Below are 10,126 nucleotides of genomic sequence, written 5' to 3'. Positions count from 1 at the left end.
GGGCCCCCCCACCCGGCATCGGCGCGGCAGCGCTACCTCGGCTAGGCCGCTCGGCTCCTCCGCGTCGCGGCCGCTCAGCACCCTCTTCAGCTTGTCCATGGCTCCGCACCCCGCCCGCCCGGACGGAATGCCCTGCTCTGCCCTTCCTTTCCCTCCCCTCCTCAGGGACTACCAGCCCCGGCAGCCACCGCGCCCACCTGCATGCCGCAGGTAGGGGAAGGCCGGCGGGGCAGCGCGAAGACTGCCGGGGAATGTAGTCCAATTGTCATGGATCCTATCTCCTCCCAGCACTTTCCACTCCATCGTTTGGCAGGAACAAAACTCGTTTTATAATCAGTGAGGTTTCATTTTAAGTCCACGACTGTGGCTCTTCTCCTACTCACTTTATCTTTGTAATGAGCCTAGCAGTCTCCTGCCAGACAAAGCAGCCAAAATTCAGCATCACAAGTAGTTATTTCAGTTTGTTTTGCTCAGTTAAAAACAGAACTGCAAAATGTTTGGTACGTTTTATTAAGCAACATACAAGGAACAATATAAACTGCCACATAAAACTCCACACAAAACAGCTGGAGAACCACCCCACTCCCTCTCGCCCTAAAGTTGTTTATTCAAAGTGGTACTTTTCTGTGGAAAATTTGTGTCAGTCCACTTGCTGTACACTAGTTTATATCGCTGCTTCTTGGTAATCTGTGTGGCGTAAGAAAGTCACAAAGTGCTCCAATTTTGAACTTGCTGTAACTATAACTTCCTAAAGGTGTTCTTGTGATTTCCCCAAAATGTGTCCCACTGAAATGCACAGCACCCTTCAGAATAGATGGAGAGCATGTATCTATAGTCAATTAGATACAAAGTCAATTCCATAAAACTTTATCAACAGGTCACAAATTAGGATGTATGATGGACAAGAGAAAACACACAGTATAAGCTAATCATGCAGAGTGCCCTTTCCACTGCTCCCTCCCCACTCTGTGCCTTTCCCCCCCACACTCCATTTTAGACCAAAGGAGTTTAACGTTTGCATCACTGACCAAGCTCAAATCACAGGTTGAATTAACAAATGCAGATACAGTTTCCTTCATGCCAGCACTACATGAGCTCTGCTCCCAGCCATACCAGCTGTTTTTATAAGCTGTGTTTTTATAAGCTCTGAGGCATGTATACTAATATATGCTTAGAGTAAGTGCCATAATTTACTTCTACCAGAAAAATAACTCTTCACTTCCATTTGTCATTCCTTTTCACTCTTTCCTCACTTCCCTCAAACACTGGAGTGGACCCAAATAATCTTGTATTACTAAACGGATTTTAATCTTCTCGGTGCTGCATCTATTTGCAGTCCTTTTCTTCATCCTGACACTAAAATGTTTAGGAAACAAGGGCAGGAAGATGAGAAAAAGCCAACAGATTTTAGGACTGTAATGGGGAACATAGAGGACCTTGCTTCTATTTCAAAGTGGCCATAAATTCATTCACCCAGATCATGTCTGATAATTACCTGGTAATTATCACAGCTGGACAACTTCTTTCAGAAACTGTTTCAGTTCTCTTCACTTATCTTATAGTTAATTTCTTTACAGTAATCCTTTCCAAAGTATTCCAAGGATAAGGCTGAAGGTGTGTTCAGAAAAAAAAAATTCTAATCAGTAACTTTGTACAAACTAATCCTCACAGTCTCTCTGTGAGGTAGGCATTAACTTCCATTTTTACATAAAGGGAATGGAGGCACAGAAAAATGTCTTCCTCGTGGCTAGAGTAAATCAGTGACACAGGAAAAATTGCAGTTAGTTCCTGCCTTTCCACCTGCAGTAGAATTCACTAGACCAGGTGGCCTCAAATAAAAGTGAAATCAGTGTGTTATTTGTTTTTAACAAGGAACAGTCACTTAGATGGCAGTACACTTTCCCCCCCCAATAAAAACCCCAGGGTCTTCTCTACATGAAAACCTCACAAAATATATTATTAAATACAATCTTTTGTGGTGGGCTGCTTCTAGTAAGCCATGCGGTGTAGAATATGAAGATTTTTAAACAAAAACCCCAAGACATGAGAATGTGTCCCTGTTCTTATCTGCAAGCACCTTGTACCACCAGGCCTGCTTTTCACTGCAGTTACATTCTTCCTGCACTGAGTGTCAGCAGCAAACCCAGACAAGCCTGCTTAACTGCCCCATTCTTAGGCCAAACCAGTACTATATTGCACAATTTCCAAAAGCAATACAAGTATTCAGTTTCATCTACAGAGTGTTGAAACCATGACTATACAAGTGACCACACTTCTATCAATACTAGAACTTAGAAGAATTTTAAAATAAACCAAAATTATATATCCGGAATATATGTTAGCATCCTTCTAAGGCCATACAGGATCTCATTTCTCAAACTGCAAATACCAGCATTCTTTAGGGATCAGACTTACCCAAAGATAAGCCTCAAGGCAGTTTTGCAACTTGGCTGTCAGGGCAGTAGAATCATCCCATGTGGGCACATCCAAGAGAAGGCCAGTGCAGGGAGATACCTTTCCAGCAGCGTACGTTACTGGAGCAGCACAGGGACCTCAGGTGAGAGTCCCAGAACTGCCCAGAGAGTCCCAAAACTGCCCACAGAACTCCAGCTGACACTAGATTAAACCAGCTTTTGTGAAGAGACTTAGCAGTGGCTCTCTGTTAACCTCCAGCTCTCCTGGAGTTAATGCTTCACAAATAATTTTTACCTTTATATAGTGTCAAACAAATATACTTTTTTCTCTACACTTAAACCTATCTCAGATGAAATGACTATTCTTAGGTGAGACTCTGGATCAGAAACTACAAGAAGTAACTTTGTTGGCTACCAGTAGGGGAAGCCAAGGAAAATGGGTAGTTTAGGACGGACAGATCAAAATAAATGCAGAGGAATTTTTTTTTTTACTGTGGATTATTTCTCAATAAAAATAAAATCATGCCAGTTTTACAACTCTGGTAGTTTCATAGTATCTGAAGCAGCAATAACAAAATCTTCGTAGAATTTTAAGTGGATGGCAGTCCAGACAATACTCCTGCCTGCTTGGTGAACTAAACAGAACCCAGACTCCCAATAGTCATTTCTCCAATGCGTTGAAAACTGTAACTCACCACCAGTCTATCATCAACTCCAAACACAGGTTAAAAAAAAATCCAAACCAAAAACACCATTAGCAAAATCTGCTTGAAATGTTTTCTCTCAAGGCTACAGAAAAATTAGCCAAATTCTTCATTCCACTAGTAGTGAAACACCCCCCATGTCAACAACTGTGATCACACAATCTCCAGTATACTTCAAGTCCTTATAAAGTCACATTTATTTAGACTTAGCACATATGGTTTCCAGTGACGCTTCTGGTTTAGGCTCCAGCTTCTCTGGGAATTCTAGTTTTTCACAGATTGTCTCCTTTATGGGTAGATACTGAGAGATCTCATTAGGTTCCGTGAACAGGGAAGGTGGAACATTCTAAAAAGCAAAACTTTTACATGAAATGAGTGAAAGAAAAGAGGGGATAAGAAAAAGTATTCCAACCCCAAACTATTACAGACAACCTATTATTTACTGGATGTAAACACCACTCCAGGCAAACTTTTTAGAGGCAAACAAAAAGTAAGGGAGGAGGAAAGATTCAAGAAAATGTAAGTTCAGGCATTTGTCACAAATAAAAATCAACAGCCGCAACTCCAAATGTGCCACAAACTATTTTGAGCCATTACTAGAGTTGTAAGGTGGCCTATTAACCTCAAATATTTGAGAAAAACTGGAAGAGTCTATTACCAAACAGATCTTAACCCCTAATACGGCTTGGAAGCACACAAATTTAACACATGAAATTTAACATCATGGGACATGGACTACCTGATTTTGCAGCTGAACAGTTCTATGAAAAAATAAAAAAATAAAAACATTTTGTTAACTCAATAGTAGAAAAAGTGACCTAATCCTATACCCTGTCATGTGATCTGAGCATTTACAAAATGTAAATCTGCTCTGAAATCACCAAAACAAAAGCTGCATAAGCAGAAAGAACTTTCTTCTGTATTAATTCCAAACAGAACAAAGAAGGACTTAAGAGACACAGTATTTTCTATGCTGACCATAAAACTAAAAAGCAGACAGAAGGAAAGAATCAAAGTTTTAAAAATGGAATACCTTTAGACTTGATATTTTGCTTTCCCTGGATGTGTATTCTCGCAACATGTAGGTCTTGTCAGCCTAATGGAAAAAAGCAATCATCTGGTATCAGTAAAACAAGCATTTTAAATACATTTAATTTAGGAAGCATTAGAATTTGGTTGACCACAAATTTTCACATAGAAGAAATGTACATTCAAATTCATGAAGATAGATGACAACAATGCTGTTTTTCTCCAAAAACCACCCGCGAGCATGTTTAAAAAAAATTCTATGACTGAATATGCTTGTTAATTTTTACTCAGCTAGAACTCCAACACATCCACACAGAATTACCAAAACCCAGACCTTAACATCCTGTATTATTTGTGAGATACCAGAACTCAATGTACTATGGACAGTTATTTGCAAGTTACAATAACGTATTTGAAGACAAGACAGTACTGAACTCTTTACTGCTGCCTATTCTTCCTCTTGGGCTTCCTTCTCTAATCTGTGCCTGTCAAATGTATTTAAATGATTACATCACATGATGGGTAGCCTACTCTGCTCATACATATGGCATCCAGCACTTGGTTGCTAGCTCAGCACCACCACAATAAAATACACTCAGAAGTTTTTGTGCCCCAAACATCAGTATTAAGTTAGAGGAATATCACTGGGTCACTGGAAGTAAAATGGCAAGGGAACCTCTGTAAAGTAACTCATGATGGAAAGTAAGGGTTTACCTCATGATGAAGCCTTGTATCATTCATCCTGATGAGTACTCCATCCACTCGCAAGAAGAACCTCAGCAGCACAAAAAAGCTGGAAGGCATAACTCTCTGCAAAAATAAAGATGGTCTATTCAGCACCTTACAAAGGCTTACTTTAAGCATGTACTTGTCTACGTCAGCTATTCACAACATAAGACAATATGAGAAGTTTTCAAGAATGAAGTCAAAGTTTGGGCAGTTGATTTGCTATAGCTATGACTGGCCAGTGGGGCAGACAGTGTCTCAAAGGACTATTAGGCAGGAAGCAGGAGGGAAAAGATTGTCCCCTGGAACAAATGACAGATGACAAAGGTTTCAACAGAACATAATTTCCAGTAAGATCATATTTCTAAGAGCAAGGATGAAGAACTTTGTGCTTTAAAGTTTAAATCCCAGAAGGAACAACATGCAAAAAGCAGCTGTGTTTTGCATTAATCAGCCAACTGAGTCCCCGAGTATCTTTTATACCCCTCCCAATACTCACTACTTTCACACTCAAACTTGATACTCCATGATCATGGAGTTCATCTTCAAACAGAAGTACTTCTTCAAAAAACATAATTTGTTCCCTGGCTTTCAATTTCTCTGTATTTATGTGTTCTGTTGTAGGAACAACCTAGAGAAAAATATTAAGAGCAGTTAGCATATTAATTTTTCGCCAAACTACATAAAGTTTGTCCTGATATTTTGAGTTCCACAGTTTTAAAAAGGAAAAAACTTCTCAGGCACTAAGCTTAACACACCCCAAATTTCTAAGAGAAAAAATTAAAATCAAAGTTTCCAAGAGTTTCTTCTTGGAAGTAATATCAAGTAAAAACAAAATTTAAGAGTGGAAAATTCTGACTAAACTTCTCTCTGGGTATCAGGCTCAGTAGGGTTTCAGCTGCAAACAACTCTGTTTTCTTTCAAAACATTTGAAGATGTCTTGTGTTCAACATACATATAAGAAGTTCAGGTTTATAAACAGATTTCTGTGCATTTAACACCCCTAGCCCACGACATACCTTGAAAATTCTTCTAGTAAAGCCCTTTCACAGAAATCAAGTACCTGTATGTTTTCTATCTCATGGTCTCCACAGACACTTCTGGTGTCCAAATACTATGGACCAACATTGTTTACTTCTATGCTGCACTTTTAATTCCAGCACAACTCAAATCATCTCTAACTAAAGCAGTTCTAGTGAATTAATACATCTGCTTAGTAGCAAGCAACTTGTATGCAGTAAACAGAAGCTGGAAACTTCAGTCTTATTTTCACAAAAATAAAGACATGGGAGGGCCTGTGAATTTGAATATGAGGAATTACTGAGCTGCTATTGCAGAAAAACATCAGGCCATTGAAAGCAGCCAGGTCAGAAAGCAGACAAATATGCAAGCAGCAGAGCATGAAGGCACTACAGAATGACACAGCTGATAGTTCTGCTGTACATAAGCAGCTCAGGGCTCCAGAGCAGCCCTCAGCAAGAGCTGAAGCCTCCCATGTGCTTTAGTCCTAAAATTCTTTAAGACACCACCCACCCTTGTTATTAAAATAAGACATGATTTGATTAGGATAAAATCATGAGCTGAGAAACATGAGAAGCCCAAATTACACTTTGAAATCAGAAATTACAAAGCACAAAAGATTTTAAAGAAGCCTACTGAAAGGTAAATGACAGCTTCAAAAGAAGTTTGACTGAAGCAAGATGCAGTCAGCAATTAACAAGAAGAAAATTATTACCTTTAATGTTGCAGTATCTCCCAGCAAAGTTCCTTTGTAATCTGTTGTGTAAGTCCAGTCATATGGCTTGACAACTTCTTTACTGTGCTCAGTCTCACTCCTCAACAGTGAAAGACAAAACAGCTTTGTAGCAATTGCTTTATAGCAATTCTCAAAAAATTACAACCTCACATAAGACTGCATTAGAATTCTGACACTGTTCCTAACGAAAAACAGCAGCATTGTCTGAGCTGCAATCACAATGTCAAGACTTAATCATGGTTTCACATCTGTTTCCATAACTTTGAAAACAATTATGAAAATTCTCGATCTATTTCAGTTCTATGACTCAAAATAAAGATTCTCATGCAATATTGCTGAAAAATTTGTATTTCAAGATCAATGTCTCTTTAAGTAGGTAGAAAGTGATCTCTTGACAAAACACAGCAATCGTTAACACTGCAATTTAGCTTAGTTTTCATTATAACTTTGTTTTGTTTCTGTGCTTTGTTTCCAGATGCTCTACAACTAAATCCAATTTGGTAAATACTAAGCATCATAATTAGTTCTCATGCATGGTAACTGTTCTGCTTTGCTCCTAAGGCTAAGATTTTGAACATGTACAGCATTTTGCAACACCACACAATGCAGTCTTGTAATGCTCAAGGCTCTATGAGTTTGAATAAAACAGAAACACCATTAAGTCATGTTAAACTTGACATTTACTTTAAGAAAGCCATGACACAGCTGAAAAATACAGCTGACCCAATTTAACAGAAAGGATGATGACAGCAAAGAAAAGCTAAGTGACCTCTGTGATCACATGCTATATCTAGGGTAGAACCAAATGCAATGTGGTCCTCAAGAGTTCAGTTTGTTCCTTTAACTACTGTATGACAGTTTCATATACAACACACCAGTACTTGCCCACTGGTGATAAAATACTGTACCTGCTCTCTTGCCACTCCTCTGCACAAGCGACTTTGATCATACCTTGACAATTATTGACACATTTTAAAGCATCTGTAGCATTGAACTCAATTCCAAAACCATGGTCATGCTGTATTCTTAGGACATTGTCTCCAAACATCATCTCTGGCAGGGAAGGCATGTGTAATTCATCAGCCAACCTGCAGAGAAAAATAAAAGAGGCATCAATCAGCTGATCACAGCTCGGTGAAAGCAGTCCTTGTTTTGGAAAAAGGATTCTTTAGACCATGATAACTTAGAAGACACATCACCAGGTTAATCATTTCACCTGAAATGCAGACTCATTGATCTGAAGTGACTTTTCCACCAAAAAAGTACTCCTAAAACATTCCTTCACCATCAAGCTCAGACAAAATTCTCACACATGAGGAATCAAGAGTATCTGAGAAACATGTAGAAGCCATTTTCCACCTGTGCTAGCAAATCCCTGGATGGTCAGTGGACCAACCTCAGTAGGTGCTCAGAGAAACTTTTAGGAACTAGGACTCATCATAAGCAAGTTTGAATTCACTGCACAATGGTCCATTCCTCCAAATTTAGAAGCCTAGAAAAAAGATGCTTAAGACAACCCTGGCAGAGTATGTAAAAAGTGCAGAAGACACTACTGTACTCTGCTGGTAGAAGACACGTACTGGCACACTTCCTAAACTTTTCCTCCTCACCTACCCGATTTCCCAAGATCAAAAAGGAATATCTGACATCTGGAGAGGAGAAAGCTTCAGGAAATACACCTATTAGAGTGAAGGGAGGGAGAAGAGTGTCCTAATCATAATGTTCACATTGGTAACAAGGCTGAACAAAAGTGGTTATTCCTGTAACTCTTCATGCAAAAGAACAGTGTCAACCAAACTAAAATAAAAATGATAAATTCACAGACCTGGAAAATAAGATCCTATGTTTTTCCCAAAGAAGGCAGAAGAACCCTTGACCTGAAAAACCCAACCCCTACACAGAAGAGTTCTTAGCTACGGCACATTTAATCCTTCACCTTTCCACTCAGGTTGCTGAGGGATTTTTGCAATATCTATTTGCCAGAAATAAAATTCCTAAAGATACTAATAATGTTCCCCAAGCAATAAAAAAGACAAAATGGGTCGCTGTGACCTTGTTGCACCTCCTACAACTGGCCTCAGCTCATTGATCCAGCCTGTCCAGATCCCTCTGCTGAGCCTTCCTACCCTCCAGTAAATCAACAGTTCCACGTGGCTTGGGGTCATCTGTGAACTTACTGAGGGTGCACTCAGTCACCTCATGCAGACCATCAATAAAGATATTGAACAGGACTGGCCCCAATACTGAGCCCTGGAGAACACCACTGTTGATGGGCCACCAGCAGGATGTAACTCCATTCACCATCACTCTTTGAGCTCAGTCATCCAGACAATGTTTTACCCAGCAAACAGTGCACTCATCCAGCCATAAGCAGCCAGTTCCTCCCAGAGAATGCCTTATTAGCCTCAAAAAAGGTAAAAGCAAGATAAATTAAAGTACATTTAACAAGACTAATGAGAGTCCTATGTATACTGAAATTTATTCCAGAAAATAAAACCAAGAAATATCTGCCAAATCCATCTGTCTTTAAGGTCAGTTATGGCACAGCTGAATTCTCCAGTTCCACATTAGCAAATCTGGCTTAAGTACTTGATGCTGATACAGGAACATTTCCTCCAATGATTTCACTGGACTGGAAAGTCCTACAAGAAGAGAGCAAATTATAAATTTTTAATGAAAACAACTATCTTAAAATAGCTATTACTGAGACATGGTATGAGACGTTTAAAATATTCTTTTTCAAAAATATTTATAAAAATCAGGCTTCTGATTAGCGGGTCTCAGTTCACAGAGATCCAGAGATCCAAAGCCGTTACAATCATACAATCAGAATGGTTTGAGTTGGAAGAAACCTAAAGGTCAAGTTCCAACCTCTCTGCCATGGGAAAGGACACCTTCACCAGACCAGGTTGCCCAAAGCTCCATAAAACCTGGCCTGGGATATCTCCAGGGCTAGGGCATCCACAATTTATCTGGGCAACCCGTTCCAGCGACTCACCACCCTCACAGTCAGGAATTTCTTTCCTAAGGTCCAATCCAAATCTCCTCTCTTTCAGTTCGAATCCATTCCCCCTTTTCCCCATACTACTGCCCTTGTAAAAAGTCCTTCTTCATCATTCTTGTAGGTTGCCTTCTGTAAGCATTAAAACAAGATTTTGGAAATTACCTGTAACCCAAATAGCCCGAGTTCTCCAGCCAGAGAATCAAGCTTGAGGAGAAGGAACAATGCCGGGGACCGAAAAGCGTCTCCCCCGCCCTGGGAACGCTGCGTGTTTCCTTCGCAAGGCCACCCGACGCCCCCAGCCCCTCGCTGTGACGGCTGAGGCCGCAGCCCCGCGGTGGCTCCCCGAGCAGCGGGGACACCGTGCTGTGCTGTGGTGTGTCCCCCTGCGCCCCCGGCCCGGAGCCCGCCCCACCTCTCGGCCTGCGCCGACTTCATGATATGCGTCCGGGCGGCGCTCAGCTTCCACGGCCCGAAGGTAAAGTCGCGCCGGCTG

At 40.5% G+C, this 10,126-nt stretch overlaps 2 protein-coding genes across 2 annotated transcripts in view; both read right to left on the bottom strand.

Annotated features, from left to right (window-relative positions):
* SFT2D2 (SFT2 domain containing 2) overlaps positions 1 to 141 on the bottom strand; it is a 7,405-nt gene extending 7,264 nt beyond the window's left edge. Inside the window, exon 1 of the mRNA XM_005420533.2 lies at positions 37 to 141. Coding sequence (XP_005420590.1) covers positions 37 to 99 — 63 coding nt within the window. The 5' untranslated portion in view covers positions 100 to 141. The remainder of the gene's footprint in view (positions 1 to 36) is intronic.
* Positions 142 to 3,291: 3,150 nt separating this feature from the next.
* TIPRL (TOR signaling pathway regulator) overlaps positions 3,292 to 10,126 on the bottom strand; it is a 9,614-nt gene continuing 2,779 nt past the window's right edge. Inside the window, exons 2-8 of the mRNA XM_014306853.2 lie at positions 10,046 to 10,123; positions 7,538 to 7,717; positions 6,609 to 6,708; positions 5,373 to 5,504; positions 4,862 to 4,957; positions 4,152 to 4,214; positions 3,292 to 3,464 (exon numbers count right to left, since the gene is read on the bottom strand). Of these exons, the coding sequence (XP_014162328.2) occupies positions 3,315 to 3,464; positions 4,152 to 4,214; positions 4,862 to 4,957; positions 5,373 to 5,504; positions 6,609 to 6,708; positions 7,538 to 7,717; positions 10,046 to 10,123 (799 nt within the window). The 3' untranslated portion in view covers positions 3,292 to 3,314. The remainder of the gene's footprint in view (positions 3,465 to 4,151; positions 4,215 to 4,861; positions 4,958 to 5,372; positions 5,505 to 6,608; positions 6,709 to 7,537; positions 7,718 to 10,045; positions 10,124 to 10,126) is intronic.

The sequence above is a fragment of the Geospiza fortis genome, unplaced genomic scaffold (assembly GCF_000277835.1).
Source record: "Geospiza fortis unplaced genomic scaffold, GeoFor_1.0 scaffold1, whole genome shotgun sequence".
In the NCBI taxonomy this organism is placed as follows: Eukaryota; Metazoa; Chordata; class Aves; order Passeriformes; family Thraupidae; genus Geospiza; species Geospiza fortis.
The sequence above is the reverse complement of the archived record's forward strand: the minus strand, read 5'-3'. Positions and strand labels throughout refer to the sequence as shown.